Here is a 20,587-nt window from a genome sequence, read left to right as displayed (position 1 = left end):
AAAGGAGGGCCACTGATAGTGGAGAGGGATTTGGCAAACACCATTGCTTGGGCTTGCAATAGGAGCTGCGGACCATGGCGCCTGGCTTCGAAGATTGATGAAATCCGGGACCTCATAGGAATCATCCGCCCTCAGCTGACTTATATTTGGAGATCGGCAAATTCAACCGCTGATAAGTTGGCAAAAGAAGTCGCAGACAGAGTGGATACCTCGTGGGTCTTCTTGAGAGCTTAACTGTTGTATTTGCTCTTCCAATTCTGCATTTGTATTGCGGTTGTTGATTATGTAACCATTTCTGAACCATATCAGGGGACATCTTGTCCCTGGATTAATGTGTTTTTTCTTCTTGGAATAAAATTTAGTTACCATTTCAAAAAAAAAAAGTTTATCTCAACTCAACTCAACTCAACTCAACAAAGCCTTTGTCCCAAACTAGTTGGGGTCGGCAAAAAAAAAAAAAGTATATCTCAAAAAGGAAAAAAATAACCTGATGCTATTGAATAATTTTCCAAGTATGCCTAGGTTTAAAGTCCATATAAATAAGAATTGCTGAGAAACTTCTTCCCCGGTGCCAAAACACGCCACATCATTGTGTCAGAAAAGATGCTTGGTATCCCTGGGTGCTACCACATGTGGACCCCCTTTCTAGGTCCACTTCGGCAACGATCTACCTAGATCATGGCTTCTCCCTTATGGACCCCTACCTCTACATGTCCACCATGATTTGCTCGGCCCGGTCTGCACTTTTCAACAATTGTTGCTCAACCCAAGCTCGCATGGATTCTGTCACTGGTCGTTCAAGGGATCTCCTTCATCTTGGTTGGTGTGCTTTCTTGGTACGTCTCTGTTGCACCATGCATTCTTTTGTTTCAATACAACCAAGTTATTTGTCTCTTCTGAGAATTGTCTTTAACACTACATAGGTCATGGCTTTGCCTATGCTCCCACCAATTCTGTAGTGATTGTTTCTTGGCCAATGTTTAATCCTTACGAATCTTGTGCACCACTGATCTCTTGGGTGTTAAACCGTTTACCTTCTTTTGTCGAGCCTTTTCGGTCAGTGATGGATCTTCCGTTAGTTGTGGAACAAGAATTTTGGGTTTTTGCATCAACAACACAAAGTTAAGCATTGACCATCCTCTTAGCCTAAGTTGCCGAGATAAGGATGCCACATCTCCTATCAAGAGGTTCACTTTGATGATGTACTTCTTTCTATTTTTCAGAAGCAAGTACTTTTTCTCCCTTTTAATAGAGAATCACAACTCTATCCCATGAATATGGGCTACCGAGGATTACTTGGGAAACATGCAACAGTACCACCTTGCACATCACCTCACCCGCGTATCACCCAGTGATGGCAAACTTGAAGGCACATTGTCGAGTGATGATCATATCCACATTCTTCTAGATCAAGCCCAAAGGATACGGCCATTGATGAGGGGTAGCTGTTAGTCCCATATTGGTCACCATTCATTCGGAGATTAGGGTCTTCTGGCTCCCTAGATCGATGATGCTCCAACCAAGCTCTGTTTTACTTGGATTTGAACACGAAAAGGCTCCTTGCATTCACTTTGGTCTGAAGATATTTTGATATATCTAGCCATAAGTACCAGCTTTTCATCTACCGCATATATCTCAGGTAATTCCTCTGCTTTGGTAGCTTGTAGGGTTGCCTTGAATTTTTCCTTTGTTTTCATTTTTTCGAATCCATTTGGTCGTAACTCAGGGTGTAGCTTCCGTCACTTTTCAGCCGTATGCCCAATCCAGTTGTAGTGATCACACAATGCCTTACGGACTGTGCTGGTGTACTTGCTTTATTTCGGATCATACTTGGATTTATAACTTTTTCAACTATCCTTCTTCTTGTGCACCTGATCTTGTTTTTTGATTGGCATGGCTTTGATACAAGCTTCCTCGGTGATGTCGATGGGGAAGGGATTTAACTCTTCTCGGATGTACTCGTGCAATCCTCCATGGTACTTCATGAATGTACTATGTTCTTCCAGCGAGATCTCTACTACTATGGCTTGCTTGTGGAATTTTGTTGTGTATTCTTGCACTTTTTGCTCAAACCTTTGTCGTAGGTATTGCTATCGTACCTACTGCTCCTTGTATCCAAGTGAGTTGAACTGCTTCATAATCATTTCTTAGAACTGACTCTAGGTCACTACGAGATCCCACATCGGAAAGGGAGGGAAAGAGATTGGGCTATATATGTGGCTCCCTCTCTTCCTGTGGAGACACGTTTTCCTGCTGGAAAAACAAAACCGGGGCGGGTTATGACCCAGAACCGGACAATATCTGCACAGTGTGGGGCGGAGGCGTTACATAATGGTATCAGAGCCGTACCTCCCATCCAATACGGTGTGCCAGCAGGTGCGCTGGACCCCGTGCTAGCTGGTGCACTAGGCCCTTAGGTGGCATGTCCGAGCGAGGACGTTGTGCCTTAAGGGGGGTGGATTACGAGATCCCACATCGAAAATGGAGGGAAAGAGACTGGGCTATATATGTGGCTCCCTCTCTTCCTGTGCGGACGCGTTTTCTTGCGGGAAAAACAAAACCGGGGCGGGTTGCGACCCATAACTAGACAATATCTGCATAGTGTGGGGTCGGAGCGTTACAGTCACGTTAGCTAACCTCTTACTCCTTGCATAGAAATCTACCATGTGAGGGCATGGCCAGTCAGCTTTAGTCTAGAAAAATTCACTTTCTTGGTGGTAGATCGAGAAATAAGTCTCGAGCCTGTCGATCCAATTATTCATTTTTTTCACATCGACATTTCCAACGTAGAACGACATGTCGATCCTTGCCTCTACCTCGAATGGTTGATTTAGGATGCTCTCTCTGGAGCCAAGAGTTTGTGGTGCCCGATCTCCTTTTCCTTCCTCTTGGTCACTCTCAACCTCCACCTCTTTTACACGGGCGGTAGGTTCAGGATTCGGCTGCGATGTCGATACCTCTTTGCCAAAACATTAGTTGCGACATCATCGATTTGTGGGTCACCATTTGACTCCATCTTGAAATTTGTTGATCTACTCAGTTGTCATCCACTAGATCTCTTCAGTTAACGGATACACGGGTACTAGGTCTTCTTCTCCGTGTGCATGATGTCATGAAACACTAGTATTTATCATTGTTTACGGTCCTGGGTTGATAGAAGAACCTGCTTTGATACGTCTTGATCCAAAATCAAGTTTGGATGGTGAATAATCTACTGGCTCTAGTACTATTTGATCCAAAAATTTATATTTGGGTGTAAGTTGTGATTTTGATCTGCAATCAAGAAAAATGGTAGCTCTTGGCTTAGACGAACAAGTGGCTCTTAAGCCTATGTTGCATCAGTACGGATACGAGTGTCGGAATTGGACATGGGTATCGAGTGTCGGATTCGGCAAACCTCAAAATGAACGATTCGGGGATTCACTAAATTGTTTTAATCAATTCTTAGATTTTATTTTGTTTGCCTAGAATATGATTATAACAAGTCATATTAAATATTTTAATGACTTATTATTTCTTCCCCCTTCTATTACAAACGTATTAGGAACTTCAACTGGCTAGTAGGCAGAAGCGGCACATTCAAAATAGAGGTGGTCGAAACTAGAACTGGAACGTGATTCCTCGCCTCCTGAGAGATGTTCCTCTGCGCTTGATGTCTATCTACCTCTTCTGTTATCTCCCTACAGGAACACATCTTTAGGACCATACTACGGGAACAAACACAAAGGTGGACCGGGTTAAGTAGATATAATATTTTATTTCCATATAAGAAACTTAATATTAGGATGGTTAAAACTCAAAACATATGATAATTGTAAAGTAGTGGTAGTAGTATTCAGAAACAACAGATAAAAGAGATCTAGAAATGTCACAGAGAATCTTGAAGTATCGAAATCCGAGACATTTCCGACACGGATTCTTCGCCCATTTAGAAGAATCCATGTAACAGTGCTATTAGCTTATCTCTCCTAGCAAATCACAATCTCTTAACTTAAAAAATATCAAACTCCCAAATCAGTAGACAACACCCTCGTGGTTTGGATTTACAGGAGCTTTAGGGTTATGGTTTGCAATTCAAATCAACTCCACAAAACATTAATAGAAACTACAAAATATTGAGAACAGAGAAAAAAATCAGCAAGCAACTCACAAATTTGGAATTTTCTGCAATATGGAGACTCCTTTTCTTCTTCTTGTATCTTTTCTATTGAATCTTGAAGAAAATCAAAATAAAAACCAAGGGACCTGTGGGATTACATCGAACATACAGTGAAGAGAATAAAAAAAAGTCCCAATGAAACCGTTCTTCTAATTAAATTGAAAGTAGGCTATCTAGAAACTTTCGTAATTCCTAATACATTATGTAGCTAAATTCTAGGATAAAAAAACTTAATAGAGCTAGCCTCTATATGTGGCATCTCTTTGGAGTGTACCAAAGTCAGAATCTCCTTCTCTTTTGCCAAGGACTATTTTCAATTTTGGGATAATGTTTATCTCAAAAGAAAAATTAACTTGATGCTCCTCCATGATTTCCCTGCTGAGAAAATTCTTCCCTAGGGTCAAAACAAACCCTATCATTGTGGCCAAAAATACATCTGATACCCTTGGTGACTACCACATGTGGGCCCCCTTTCTGGGCCCACTTTGCCCACGATCCACTCAGATTCAACGTTTTCATATTTTTTAATGGAAATTGATATTTACGTGAAAACATAAAAATATATTAAAAGCTTTAAATTTTAAATGTTTCTTTTCTTTTTTTTTGACTTGGGACAGCCTCCTCTAGTATATTTTTGACTTGGGACTGTCCCAAGTAAAAAAGGGACGAATTCTAAATAAGATTTGGTTCAGAAAATGTAGACAACAATAAAAATGACTGACGATTCAGTCATTTCACAGAGTGTTTTTGACATTTCTTAAGATTCTTGCTCTCTTCTTTTTTTGTCTTGCGTAGGTGTCACGAAAAAGGATATTCTTGCTTTTTTTATTTAACATAACAGATTCCCATGCAGCTAGTAGGCCTCTAAATATTTAACACCTTCCAAAGACGTTGCACTAAGGCATGAAAGTTAAAAAAATTGTATATAGCCAATTCTCTGTGTTATCAGACGTTGCAATCGTTATTGATTTTTAAAACTTTATTCAAACAAGATAAATTAAAAGAAAAGGCAACCAGATTTGACATTAGAACATTAGCATTTAATGCTCATAAGAATACCAAGTGTTTTCACCGGATGGCGTCTATGCGTACAAGGGTCAACACAATAAATTGTGTTTCGGTGAATGGAAGCCTACTGGAGGAGAAGGATGCCATTGGAAACTACATTGTGAAGTAGTACCAAAATTTGTACTCCTCACAGGTCAGATGGCGGCCAAAGCTTGCGGGTCTTAATTTTCAAAGGATATCAGGGGATCGGGGAAGATGGCTGGAGAGACCCTTTCTCTTGAGAAGATTGAAGTGGCGTTGAAATCCTTGAGGAAAGACAAAGCGCCGGGCCCTGACGGCTTCCCCATGGCTTTCTATGTGTAACATTGGGACACTTTTAAAACGGAAATTCTTACATTCTTTACTGAGTTCCATGAGAGAGGGATTCTGAACCTAGCCATCAACACAACATTCATTTCACTAATTCCGAAAATTGACGAGGCCGCAGAGATTAAAGATTATCGACCAATCAGCATGGTCCATGGGGTCTATAAGATCCTAGCAAAAGTGTTGGCTGGAAGGCTTAAAACGGTGATGGCAAGGTTATATCAAGATTCCAAGGGGCCTTCGTGAATAAGAGGCAAATTCTGGATGGAGTACTGACAGCAAATGAAACCCTCGATTCAACGAAGCGCGAAGGAGGCAGCGGGCTTATGTTTAAGGTGGATATTGAAAAGGCGTATGACCATGTGGACTGGGGTGTCCTTGACTACATTATGGAGCGCATGGGGTTTGGTTTAAAATGGAGGAAATGGATGACTGCTTTTGTAGCTTCGGCCACTCTCTCCTTACTTATCAACGGATCACCGGAAGGCTTTTTTAATTCATCTAGGGGCATTCGACAAGGGGACCCACTCTCGCCGTATTTGTTTATCATAGTTGCTGAAGCTTTGAATAGCCTGTTTGTGAAGGCTGTCGAAAAGGGGTACATCGAGGGGCTAAAAGTTGCTGCGAACTCCCGGGTTGTATCTCATCTGCAATTTGCGGACGATACGCTTGTTCTCCTTCCGAACAATGTATCGCATGTCTTCAACACTAAGCTCATATTCAGATGGCTCGAGATCTGTACAGGCCTGAAAATTAACGTGTACAAGAGTACACTAGCGGGGATCAACGTCGACTATGGCCGCTTAGTGAGACATGCCAAAGTACTGGGTTGCGTGGCATCTTCACTGCCAACTTCCCACCTAGGGCTCCCGTTGGGATTTGGAATCCCGACAAAATCGCAATGGAATCCGGTGGTGGAAAGGATCGAAAAGAAACTGGCATCGTGGAAGAAGAAATATTTGTCGTTCGGCAGGAGAATTTCTTTGATCAAGGCTGCGTTGGCAAATATGCTGGTTTACTACATGTCATTATTCAAGATTCCAGCTGCGATTGCAAGGAAAATAAAGAAAATGCAAAGGGATTTCCTTTGGGAAGGTTTGGAAGGCGACAAAAAACTCGAACACCTACTCAATTGGGATACGGTTTGCAGGTCAAAAAGAAATGGTGGACTTGGGATTGGGAAGCTGAGATTAAGAAATAAATCGCTGTTGGGAAAATGGCTGTGGCGTTTCGGCTCGGAAAAAGATGCGTTGTGGTGAAACATTATAGGGAGCAAGTATGGCAAGGGGTGGGGTGATTGGATATGTAGGGATCCACCGCGCGGCAAAGGATCGGGGGTCTGGAAATCTATAAGTTCTGTGAAAAACCATTTCTTGCCTCTGATTCGTTTCAAAGTGGGACAGGGGGCGAATGTTCGATTTTGGCAAGACCTCTGGATTGGGACGCAAAATCTCATGGATAGATTGCCAGACTCAGTTAGGCTGACCAGTAATAACCAAGTCTCTGTGCAAGACAACATGGATAGAAGGACAGGGGCTGGAAGTTTGGTGTGGGAAGTAAAGCTACGGAGAAACCTGAAAGAAGAGGAGATCAATAACTACACTTCTCTTCTTCAATTATTGGAGGGCTGTTACTTCTCCAGGCATCCCGAGGATTCAATCGTCTGGCAACCGGAGTCGGAAGGTGAATTCACTGTTCGTTCATTTTTCCAGCAGTTGAACAATGAGGTAGGGGCTGAATCTCAATATCAAACCTTTTGGCGCCAATCAATTCCGCCTAGGATCTTGGCTTTCGCCTGGACGGTTACCCATAGGTGTTTCAATACATGTGACCGATTGAAAAGGCGCTCTTTTCACCTCGCCAGTAGATGTGCCTTATGCGGTATCGAGGAGGAGTCTATAGATCACATCTTCATCAACTGCTCTTTCTCAACTCATATATGGAATGCTATTTTCCGGGCTTTCGGAGTTCAATGGGTTTTGCAGGGGCGAATATCCGAAGTAATCCTTAATTGGAGGGGGGCCTTCCATCATTGCATAGGTGAAGAATTATGGAAACCCCTACCGATAGCCATTACATGGTTCATTTGGAAGGAACGAAACAACCGCATATTCAACGAGAAGCGCATTGGACACATATTGCTCTGGAAATAAGATTTATCTCCTGGGCAAAGGCGAACGGAAGAATCCCTTATTCTACTGGCCTGGCTTTGAAAAATTGGCATGTGATGGCGCATGAGAGGCCGCCTCGGAGGGAAATAAGACCGATATGGGTCGCGCCTGGAGAGGGATGGCTCAAACTTAACTTCGATGGAAGCTCTCAAGGCAACCCTGGACCAGCAGGTTTTGGGGGTTTGATTCGCGAATCCTTTGGGAGAATTATAATGTCATACTCCGGGCCCCGAGGGATTTGCGACTCGAATGAAGTCGAGGCCAGGGGTCTTCTTTTTGGACTCCAATGGTATCTCTCCCACTACTTAGGGCCTTTAGTGGTGGAGGGGGACTCCTCCAATGTCATAGCCTGGGCGACTAACAACAGTGGAGGGCCATGGATATTACATAACATCATAGATGAAATCCGGGACCTCATAAGGACCATTCGTCCTATACTTACACATCGAAGGAGAACTGCAAACTCCTCGGCAGACACGTTGGCAAAAGAGGGTGTCAACTTAATGTCAACTAATGTAATCTTTTCTGATTCTCTGGCCTCTCTGCAGGCTTAGCTTTGCTGTATAGCTAATTACACCCTTGTACTGGGACATCTTGTCACCCTCTTTTTTTCAATAAAATTTCTGTTAATTTTCAAAATAAAAAATTTAATGCTCATAAGTCCAACGATAGAAACATTTACAATTTACATGATGGTTTAGCTATATCAGAAGGCCTCCACTAAAAAGCTTAAGCCTTATTGTTCAAATATTTCGTATTTGAGATCAATCTTTGGTTAATTTTCATGCCACCTATAACTTTAAGAAACCAAGACGCAATAATTTTGGTTTTATATTCTCTCTCTCTCTCTCTCCATGCAAATATCCATACATAAGGCTAGCTATGGGATGTAACGTAAGCTTAAAATTAATTTTGAGTTCTGAAACTTTGTAAACAATCCTAAATTATCTACATCTAAATGAATTCCTAATATTTCATTTACAGCATGTTCAAGACGCTTGAGAGATATCAGAAGTGCAACTACGGAGCACCAGAAACTGTTGTAACAACAAGGGAGACGCAGGTAAGTAATCAACTTCTTGTGTTACATTTCTTGAGCACGATGCCACCAATCAAGGTCACATGACTGTTGAAAGTTAATATCCTTTTTAGAGTTTTCATTCTAGATATTGCCAGTTTCTTGGGAAATATGTTAAGAGTTAATGTTTTTTTAGATATTTCTAGTTTTTTGTAGAGTGTCTTGTAAGTTCAAAAGTCTAAGCCCTGGAAATGTTTAGTAATCGACTATGCCTACGAAATGACCAAGATGTGTAGATGGTAAGTTGGGAAATAACTTTGTCAATGAAATGATAAATATGGAAAATGATAAGTCGAAGTCTAGGAAATGTAGCAAGACTTGGAAACGATGTTTTACATTTAAGAGTGCTATGAAAGGTATGTACGTCGAATCTATATAAAAAAGTTGTATGCCTTCATTTGAGGATTAAGTAAAAAGGAAAAGAATCAGAAAATTTCAGAATTTTAGTTTTCTCTTCCTCCTTTCCTGAGCTCTGCACTTGCAGCCCATTTTACTTTAACAAAGTGGCTAGGAAAGTCAAAACATGGGACTGCTGAAGGTGCTAAATCATGGCAATCAATAGTGGAAGCCTCAATATTTCTCAACCTTCCATGCCAAACTTTGGAGGAGAAAATCATGATTTTTAGAGCATTAAGATGAAGACCTTATTCCTATCTCAAGAAATCTGAGATTTGGTGGGAAATGGGTGCGCTAATTCAGTAGAAGATGATTAAATGGAGTAACACAAAAACTGGGATGCCAAAGCCATTTTCTTCGTTCAACCATCATCTCTGGAGCTATTTTTCCAGAGCTATTTTTCCAAGAATTATTGGAGCAACAAATGCCAAAGAAGTATGGGATCTTCTCAAAAGTGAACTCAGGGGTAATGATAAGGTAAAAATGGTTAGGATTCACTTTCTTTGTAGATAGTTAGAAAATCTTCATATGAAAGATACTAAAAGCATGAAGGAATACTTTTATGAAGTTGTAGAAATAGTAAATCGGATGCGATCATATTGAGAGGATATTTTTTTATCAAAATTGTTGAAAAAATCTCATTAGCATACACGCTAAATATGACTATTGTTAGGGTTATAGAAGAAGCAAAATATCTTTCATCTTTGACTTTTAGTGAATTGATGGGTTCTCTTGAAGCAGATGACCATAGAATGAATCGCCATACTAATAAATCAATTGAGGGCGCTTTTAAGACAATGCTAACAACTAGCTTCAAAGTTTCTTCTATGAAAGTACAAACAGGTGACAAAAGAAAAGATGTTAAGTTAGATGGAAAAAACGCTAGACGACAAGGAAGATAATCAAATTTCAGGGGGGAGGAATAGAAACTATTCTGTGAAAGGTGATGATTTTAGAACTTCTCAAAATTCTAAACACTATTCTGAGAAAAGCAATCATTCTAGAACTTCTCAAAATTTGTGTGATATTTATAAAAAGCCTAGACATATTTCAAATTTTTTTTGGCATCGTGAAAAACCAAATAGCTTTAATGGCAAACAATTTAGCATGAACAAAAAGATTGTACTTCGAAAAGATTCAAGCAAATGTTGCTGAAAAAGGGAAAAAGAGTAAGTTTTATTTTTTGCATTTCAAGTTGCTAAGGAAAAGAATTGTGATGTTTGGTATTTGAATAGTGGCTCTAACAATCATATGACAAGGAATAAAAAAAATCTTTCTTGATATAGATGCCTCCATAAAGTCACAAGTATAGATGAGAAATGAAGCTATGATTGAGGCTCAAGGAAAAGGTATGGTTGCCATTAACACTAAACAAGGAAATCAGTATATCCATGATGTTTTACATCCTCCTAATCTGACTCAGCAATGATATTCAATTCATTTTAGAGATGATACAGATATTATTTTTTATGATAAGAGAAAGAATCAAGTTTTGGCAAGAGTAAAAATATGGAAAAGCATAAAAATTTTGCTCTTACACTTGAATATGGAATAGAGCTTGCTTTGAAAGCGTATGTTGATGGAAACTTGGCTTTGGCATAAAAGATATTGTCATATAAACTAGCAAGGATAGATTGAAGCTTAGAAGTGATACTGATGTTTGTGAAGGGTATATTTTTGGAAAACAACATCATACTACTTTTCTTATAAGAAAGGCATAGATAGCCAAATCACCATCCGAGCTGGTGCATACTGATATCTGTGGGCTAATGCAAACAATGTCTTTTGATCAAAACAGGTATTTCATTACTTTTAATGATGATTTCACAAGATTAGCTTGGGTTTACTTCTTTATTTTTTAAGAAAACATGTTGATATTCCAAAAATTCAAAGCTTGTGCTGAGAAACAAAGTAGGAATATCATTAATACACTAAGGAGTGATAAAGGTGGAGAGTATACTTCAGAAGATTTTAAAAAGTTTCTTGAAGCTTAATGAATTAATCATTAGTTAGCAATTTCATATATCCCACAACAAAATAGGGTTATCGAACACAAGAACTTGAAAATTATGGAAATGACAACAGGCATATTAAATGAGGAAGCTATGCCTATGCCTTTTTAGCAGAAGCTGTAAATACAACTGTTTATTCACTTAATAGATCTGCTACACAAGTTGATCAAAATAAAACTCCTTTGGATTGGACTAAAAATCATTTTAGAAAACTTTGGTTGCATTAGCTATGTTCACATTCCTTTTGAAAAAGACAAAAAATGGATGAGGAAAGGGTGAGATGTATTTTTGTTGGGTACAGTTCAAACTCAAAGGGTTATTGCTCATACAATCTAGACACTGGAAAATTAATAGTTAGTATAGTTATTGTTCTTGATGAAAATGCACCCTGGAACTGGAATAAGAAGGATGTACAAAAGACATCTGTCATGCTAAAGGAAGAGGAATCAATACCAAGAGTTGTAAATAGATATCATGCTACTACACTTGCATCTCCAAGAATTCATGAGGAATCTTCTCCAGAGAGCCCCACTCTCATAGAAGATGAGAAGATTAAGTAATATCTATCAAGGATGAAATTTTTGTGTGGCTGAACCAGATAACTTTGATGAAACAGTTAAGAAAGAAACATTGGTGAAAGCAATGAAAGAAGAAATTGATGTTATTGAGAAAAATAATATATGGGAGTTAGTAGGTCGTCCTCTAGGAAGGGATATTATCGGTGTCAAATGAAATTACAAGTGCAAAATGAATCCTAATGGTACCGTACAAAGACAAAAAGCCCGTCTTGTGTCAAAGGGCAACTCACAACAACCATGTATTGAATTATTATAGCTTTGGCAACACAAATGAAATGACTAATTTATCAATTGGAAGTTAAATTTGCTTTTCTAAACAGAGTTTTGGATGTCGAAATTTATGTTGAACAGCCATGAGGATTTAAAAGGAAAGGACATAAGGTGTACAAGTTGAAAAAAGGTCTTATACGGCCAAAAGCAAGCACCCAAGCTTGGTAAGTTAGATTCATGCGTATTTCATGAGCAATAGATTTCAAAGAATCACAAGTGAGCCGACCCTGTATATAAAAAGACAATGTATGACTAGCATTCGTATAATGGCATTATACGCTAATGAGCTTATTTTCACTGGTAATAATGAACAGCTGATACAACAGTTCAAGAAAGATATGATGAAAACATATGATATAATTAACTTGGGCTTAATACAGTATTTTCTCAAAATTGAAGCAGACCAAAAGAAAGATGGCATATTTATTTCACATAAAAGCAAGTTGAAAATTTGCTCAAAAAATTCATAATGCTGGGTTGTAAGTCCGTCAATACACCTTTAGTGACAAATGAAAATTTTGAGTAAAAAAAAGTACAGAAAGATGGATGGAAAAATGTATAGATGCTTGGTTGGAAGTTTGTTGTATCTTACTACAACAAGGCCTGAAATCATGTATGAGGCATGCTTGGTCTCAAGATACATGCAAAATCCCACTCAACTTCATTTTGGTGTTGCTAAATGAATTTTGAGATACTTGCAGGGAACAATTGGTTTTGGATCATGGTACAACTCATCTGAAGAAGCAAAGTTAGTCAGATTTACAAATAGTGATTGGGCAAGATCAATAGATGATATAAAAAATACTTCAGGGTATGTGTTATATCGTGGATCATGTGCTTTCTCATGGTCGTCAAAGATACAAAGCAGTGTTGCTTAGTTATCAATAGAAGCAGAATGCGCGGTAGCATCAAGCGATGCAAGTCAGGTGATTTGGTAAAGATGAATACTTGAAGATTATGGCCATCACCAAGAAAAAGCAACAACAATTTTCTGCGATAATAAGTCTACCATTGCAATTGCCAAAAACCTATTATTTTATAATTGTACAAAGCACATCTCTATAAATCATCATTTTATTCATGAAGCCGTGGCAAACGAGGAGATCAATTTGAGGTTTTGCAAATCAAATGAACAAGTTGCAGATATCTTCACAAAAGCTTACCTCTCTGAAAACAAAAACTCCTAAAAACTCTACACTTAGCTACCTTCTTCTCATTAACTTATCTGTACGCCGAACAATCTAACAACTTTTTTGAATCCCAATGGTGGCACAACCATTGCCTCTTCCTCCTCCTCCTCCTCCTCCTCCCCCTCTTTCTCCCCCTCATCTAATCCACATCCAAACCACCCTCCCAAACTAAGTTGCAGCTCCAACTTCCCTCCAGCACTAAAATCTCCAACAAAACCAGTGTCTCCGCTGCCACCACAATGAGAAGTAACATCAATCATACAAAACGCTTCCACTTCCTTAAATTCTTGTTTATACTCACATTTGTAGAAGGTTACAACGTCTTTTGATTTCAGCTTCTTCTCCTTCACAAAACGATTCCAACCTCTTGTAAACACAAAGCTTTGGCTACTCTTCCAATAGCAATACCGGAACTTCCATGATCGCAGCCCCTTGTCAAAGAACACAAGCTGAGTGCCCTCAATGCAATTACTCCCATCATCTCCTTCTGAAACTTGAGGGAAGTATTTGACCGCAAACTTTTTGGGGATCACTAGCCTATTAAGCTTCCCAACATCACTCGGCGTAAGCTCCTTCTGGAAGAGCTGCTGATAAAAGACCCCTCCATCAACACTACCCCTTTCCAAGTCGAAACCTAAGTCATGTACCATCTTTGAAGATTGGGTTCTAACAAACTCCGTGAACTTAGAATCATACGAGCCATCCTTGATCATGTTTAGCACTGCTTCAGTGGGGTAAAGATTTTGGAAGTTTGGTTCTTGAATGGTAAGGTTTGTCCAAGGGAAGTTGCGGTGGGAGTCTCCATTTCGAAGTTTGATAGCTGCACTGTCGTAAGCCATCGCTGCCGACTTCTCGGATTTAAATGTCCCTAGCCATAATCGCTGCTGGTTTGCGTAAATTTGTGCTCCCCAGTTACCGTTTTGTTGCAAGACTACACCTTTGAATCTCGACGAAGTTGATGAGTTTTCCATTCTTTGGCATTTGTTCGGCAGACCTGGGTAGCCGCTGCTGTTTGAATCAGAACCTTCTGTTGTTGTCGTAGTTGGACCATGTAAAATCATACTTACAGTCTCTTCGTCAACTGAAATCCTAATAAGAAAGAAAACGAAGAAATCATAATAGAGAAACAAAGAAAAAAACATTATTTCTACAATTGATCTCTTAGGATAGAAAAATGTAGGAATTTTATCAGCAGATTTAAAGATATAAATTTCAATGAAGAGACATAATGGATTAATATCAATATTGCACGCATAAGATGAGATAATCTATTAACTGCATGTCTAGAAAAATAGATGATATTTTTGTTCTAGGGCTCATCACTAGGAGGAAAACAGAACTGTACGTAAGTCTGTTGGTAGACTATAGTCATTATACCTCTAATTCATTTTTTTTTAATGTGTGTGTGTGTGTGTGTGTGTGTGTGTTTGGCATATCAATTTTCATGTTTAACATGGTTTAATTTCTTCAATGTGAGCATATCTGGAATGGGCACCGTAGCTTTTCTCAGAAACACAAGAACATCGTTCAAATAGGTTAATATTTTAGCAATTGATGCAGTGTAATAGTGAGGAAAAAATCTGGTCTATTCACTCACGCTATATTTCAATGTATGTCCGCATCAAGACTAATCATCTAGTTCAACTACTGTATTATCATTTTAAATACGCTACTCGGGGCGGCATAGATTGAGAGCAACATTTCAGCATGTCCCATAAACATTGTTAAATTTCTTCATCTCTGCTGTTGAGATTGGCAATGAAGTGATGTAAATGGAAAAGTTGAGATCTTAAGCTTTATATTGTGTAAATTGCAATGCTTATTCAGCGAAACAAAATTGCTTCTACTCATACTAATCATCTCTATTAGTTGATTTAAGCAGAGCAGCTACCAGGAGTATTTGAAACTTAAAGCACGCGTTGAGACTCTACAACGGAACCAAAGGTGAATCACTTAAAATTTGATGATTTATAGGAATCACAATGCCAAGATGTTGTTGATAATGGAGTTTAGTATGAATTTGAGTATCTCTATCTGTTAGAGTGGTGAAAAACAATTTCATCCTTAGCAAGCAAAAAAAGCTATGATTTAGCCGACACTTTAAAGTTATCACCGACACACGTGTCCTGCCGTGTCCGGCACAACATGCATGTCAACACGTGTCGACACTCCTCTGGACACTTCTAAATATATTGCTAGAAGTATTAGGCTTAATGTGGGCATGTGGACACATTTTTTTACTGTGGCAAGTATGACATTCTGTTTTTGTGCTGTGTCAAGTACTCAAGTGTGACATTCTGTGTCAGGAAAGTCGTCTCCATTTCGAAACTCAACACACTAATCCATATCCATAAATCATGATTATATATACTTTTCATTTTAGCCGTGTCCCCGTTTCTAAATTTTGGGGGTTTGCCATGTCCAACACTCCTTGTCCCTGTCGACACGGGACACTCATGCCCGTGTCCACAAATCAAAGAAAAAGAAAAAATCGATTTGGTTGGCTAAAAATATGAAAATTCAGATCTTCTCCCTTCCAGAGCATCAGATCAGCGTTGGATTGTTTAGGTGCTAGATGAGGGAACTAGGCTAAGTTGGGATTCTTCAATTTTTATCCCTTTCTTATCATTATCTCTTTCTATGTTTACCTCTTAAGTACTCTATATAAGCATTCATTAAAGTTCATGGTAATCAACCTGGCTTAGGAAATAAAATTATTCTCATTTTATCAGCTTAATCAAACTGTTTCACACGTCATTCCAAAAAAAAACCGTTTCACTCCCTCCATTGGACTATTCAGATAGCGTTATGGAAGTTTTTCTTTCATCGACACCTGTTCATGCTATGCCATAGAACCACATGTTCAGTATAAGTGATGTGCAATGAAACTACCTTAACATCCCATTTACAGGAAACGAGCTTTAAATAAAGCGAAGGCTTAAAAACAAGGTTTTTCAAGCTATATTATTTTTATTTTTTTTATGGGTAAGCTGGGGTTTCGCTGGGACCCCTGCCGGTTTATTTAATAATGAGAAAGACAATATAATAATAGCCACAAAACCATCCCTAACTTGGAACATGCGAGAGAGGGTTAACCAAGGCTCAGCACATTTGAGCGACAAACACTAAGCCTAAGAGATCTAAATGCCCAATACTTGTGAATTACATAATCATCTAATTTGATAGGGGGTATGTTGGACTCCTTCTAAGCGTCTTGGCCCATTTTTCTTGTGAACTTCCTGCCATGATTCATTTGAACTTCTTGCTCATTTGGGATCAGGTAGACTAGATTACATTCATCTGCCTAGGACACATTCTTTTTTTTATATTCTGTGGGACCTTTTGTGGTTGTTGGATCGTCTTCCTTTTTCTGAGGTGGATTCTGAAGAGGAGGGAACCTCTTCAGTGTCAGAGTAGTGCTCTGATTCAATGTCCTCACTTTCTATTCCTTCTTCTTCGAGTATAGCATAGCCACCGTCTTTTGAGCTTTGAGTATCAACATTGTCTATCTTGATAGTTTGGCCATTATCAGCACTCAGAAAATCGAACACTGGATCTTGTTTTGCTCAATGTTCTCTAGTATGCTAAAGTTGTTGAACGCAGTAACAATTCCCCCATTGGAATCTTCTCCTTTTTGTTTGTTTCTTGAACCCCTTTTTTCCTTGCTGAGACATGAGTTACCTGACAACTATATTATTTGTTTACTACTTGTTAATTAAGGGCAAGTTTGGCTGTGAGGAATTTGTTTTCATGATAAATCGCATCTTCAAGTGTGAAGTCCCTGAAAATTAGGAAACCAAAACCCTGAAACGGCTGTCTCCATGATGAGGAGTTGCTAAAAACCAGGAAAATGTTGATCCGGTTTTGAGCAAATTTTTTTGCTTCCGATTTTTATCAACTTCTCATCATGGAAACAGCTGTTTCCGGGATCTTGTTTCCTGATTTTCTAGGTCTTCACACTTGAAGATGCCCGATTTATTATGAAAATAAATTCCTGGCTGCCAAACATGCCCTAAGGTCCAGGCAACCAATGGTTGGCCACAAACTGATTATCGGACTCCGAATCAATTTGATTCGGAGTCCGATAATCAGTTTGGGGCCATTGATTCGGAGTCCGATAATCGGTTTGGTGCCAACCATCAGTCGTCACAATTTGAAACAAAGAGGGACTCAAGATTATGGCAACCAATTGTGACTGCCAAATCGATTATTGGACTTAAAATTATGTTTAAATTTGAGTCCAATAAAACCGATTATGATTTCATCGAAAACGTATATGAAAATATCATCAGTAATGTCTCTAACAATGGTGACTATAGGAATCTTCTGGGTGAGGACTTGGGCCCACTGAGTGGCAAGGAACTAGAGCAACTTGAAAGGCAGTTGGACATGTCATTGAAGCAGATCAGATCAACACGGGTACTTACCTCTATTTAAATTAAATTCATTAAGGTAGAACAATAAATCTCTGTTCTCTCATTCCAATGAAGAAATTATACCAATAACAATTTAAAAACAATTTTGAGTGCAATAATCTCTTAAAATACATCCATATCAATAGCAAACTACATGCAATTTTTAGTCTAATAATCAGTTTTGGACTCAAAATCAATTCTCAAATAAAAAACGAACAGAACTGATATCTGATTCTAAGTATAAGTTTCAGTAGTAAAGCAAAGATACATCATTATTTGAAGAGTTATCTTTTATACTTTAACATGTAGAAATCTTACCTTGGTTTTTCTGATATCTGATTCTAAGTATAAGTTTCAGTAATAAAGCAAAGATACATGATTATTTGAAGAGTAAAGACCTCTTACCTTGGTTTCTCGATCTTTTGGCAGACCCAATGCATGCTCGATCAGCTTACAGATCTTCAAAGAAGGGTATGAAAATGAAGACAGAGTAATGTTTTCTTGATAACCACTCTTTTATTTTTTCCCTCTCCTTTCACCGTGTTCTTAATTTGCAGGAACAAATGCTTTGCGAAGCTAACAAGACCCTGAAAAGAAGGGTATGTAAATTTCGGAAATCACTGTCGTTGTTACTAATATGGAAAGTAGAGCTACTAATTAGCCTTGTCCTTCTATGTTTCTTATTGCCCTCCTGGATTTTAAACTCTTGCTATTTTTAATACATTGTTTCTATTTAGGAAGGAAGATTCTTCCGTACAAATAATAGGTCTTTGACGAAAATGTGGGCCCACTTGATTGATTCGGGCCTTTACATTCAAGGTGGTAACTTATGTTCATCTGAACATAAGGATTTTGTGAGGATGGGGAATCCAAGATGGGCCCAGTTAGTGCAAATTTTCTCACAGCCCCGCTTTTTCTTTCACGGACGAAACAGGCAGAAGCTGGAGAATGAGAATCGTCAAAAGTCAAGCTAAGGCCCTGTTCTCCAAAACCTATTATTGGACTCAAAATTAAGTTAGGGTCCAATAATAGGTTTTGGAATGCCAATCGGTTATCATATTCTAAAACTAACAGGGCCTTAGATTCGTTCCGAAAATCATCCTTTAATACCCTTTTGGGGAATTGCAAAACAGCACAATCTGGATCACATGTCTCATTTTGCCAAACGGGGTCTTCCCAAGTTTTTTTTTTTTATTTCTTGGGTTTTTATTCTTTCTCCTTGTAGAGAGTATGACAAAAGCCAAGCCCAGAATGGTTGCTAAACACAACCTAATTTGGGCTGGATTCTTCATACAGGGATAATTTCTGCTTTAACTCGTAAAACTTCATAAAGGATTTTTCAAAAAATTAATACTAAGCTCCTCTTTGGAATGTGCAGTTGGAGGAAGGAAGCCATGAAAATGCACAGCAAGCATGGGAGCACACTGCACATGCTGTGGGTTACAGCCGACAATCGGCCCAACAACAAGGTGATGGATTCTTCCATCCATTAGAGTGTGAACCCACCCTCCAAATCGGGTAAGAATTCGTATATCTATTCCTATTTTGAGCTTATTTTTGTTCCAACAGAGAAAAATGTGTGAAAAATGATCTGGTCTAATACTTAACATGAAATATGTGCCGCAATAGAATTCTAAAAACACAACCAGTTTGCTATCACATGGGGACACCATTTGATGCTCAATTCTTACTAGTGGTGGTACCCTCATTCCACAAGCAGTCTGATTTCAAAATCTGATTGTTGTCAAGTAGTGTTTTTTAGAATTGTATTACCATTTAATAACTTACTAGAAAACTGTAAAAAGAAAACAAAAAAAAACAGCCATCTTTTTGTAAGAGGAATAACTTCCCTAATCTTCTTATTTTGGCTTTACTTGCATCTGTCATTCCTCTTATCTTTTTATTACTACTTTTAAGATGATCAATAATTTTTAGGCCAGAATTAGAAGCATCCTGATATCCAAAGATCATAGACAATAATTGGTGTATAATAACACATGACGTCCATTGTGACTCAAAATCCTCAAAATACTGCTTCAACATTTCAGACCTTGACGCAGAATGAACATAGGCCAATAGATTATACACCATAATGATGATATATAATTCTAGGAAATTAAATTAATACGTTCTACTTACTTGAAATTATCAGAAATCTATCAAGGAGAGGACATAAAGAGACAAAAAAAATTCTTCAATGACCAAAAACTGGGAGCCGGAACATACCCAGAAGTCCTCTTTGTTTCTTTCTACACCTCAAAAACTAGAAGAAACTTCTGCACAATGAAAACCACACCAAAACGAACTTTTAAATAAGAGCTTCTTTGGAACAACAAATCAATCAACCAAAAAGCTCTATAAGGCAACAAGAAAATGACGAAATAGTGATTCCAAAATTAGAAATGAATCCAATCAAATCTAAATAGAAACCTATCTGTCAACTCTGAAAATCTGGTTTAGTCCTAATTTTCTCCAACAATAGTCTGCACATCTAAATTAAGAAGAACTACCAAAACCTCCTTGACCGTATATATTGAACAAAATCCAACTTACCATTGTAGGCCTCTTTCAGCAACCCTGCTTCCAAAAATAACTCCTTTCTCTTTTTAAGTGCCCTTTGTAGGCCAGCTCGAATACTGGACATTTTAAGCTTTTTGAAATGGCTTGTTCGAGTGTTACCTTCTCTTTCTTACTGTCATTTTATTTTTAGCCAGCTTGAAGCTCTGCTTCATGTTTTATTTGGGCAAGACAAAATCGTTGATTCATATTCATTTTGGGCAATCTAAGATTATTAGATTAATTAGTGCTTTAACAAGAACAAAATAAATGGGATCCCTAACCAACAAATGAACGATTTGGATCATCCTATAAAGTGGGCCACACAGAACTCTATGAAAAACACTAGACTCCATATGCAGACACCATATAAAATCTCTAAAAAATT

At 38.5% G+C, this 20,587-nt stretch overlaps 1 protein-coding gene and 1 pseudogene across 1 annotated transcript in view; one reads left to right on the top strand and one right to left on the bottom strand.

Moving 5' to 3' along the window:
• LOC143847303 (agamous-like MADS-box protein MADS4) overlaps positions 1 to 20,587 on the top strand; it is a 29,064-nt gene that overhangs the window by 8,158 nt on the left and 319 nt on the right. The window contains exons 2-7 of the mRNA XM_077356095.1: positions 8,689 to 8,767; positions 15,111 to 15,172; positions 17,548 to 17,647; positions 18,073 to 18,114; positions 18,201 to 18,242; positions 19,022 to 19,161. Coding sequence (XP_077212210.1) covers positions 8,689 to 8,767; positions 15,111 to 15,172; positions 17,548 to 17,647; positions 18,073 to 18,114; positions 18,201 to 18,242; positions 19,022 to 19,161 — 465 coding nt within the window. The remainder of the gene's footprint in view (positions 1 to 8,688; positions 8,768 to 15,110; positions 15,173 to 17,547; positions 17,648 to 18,072; positions 18,115 to 18,200; positions 18,243 to 19,021; positions 19,162 to 20,587) is intronic.
• Positions 13,255 to 14,289, bottom strand: LOC143845849 (AP2/ERF and B3 domain-containing transcription factor At1g50680 pseudogene; annotated as a pseudogene).

This window comes from Tasmannia lanceolata, unplaced genomic scaffold, assembly GCF_043159265.1.
Source record: "Tasmannia lanceolata isolate RefF3 unplaced genomic scaffold, GAP_Taslan_0.1 ptg000015l, whole genome shotgun sequence".
Classification (NCBI taxonomy): Eukaryota; Viridiplantae; Streptophyta; class Magnoliopsida; order Canellales; family Winteraceae; genus Tasmannia; species Tasmannia lanceolata.
The sequence above is the reverse complement of the archived record's forward strand: the minus strand, read 5'-3'. Positions and strand labels throughout refer to the sequence as shown.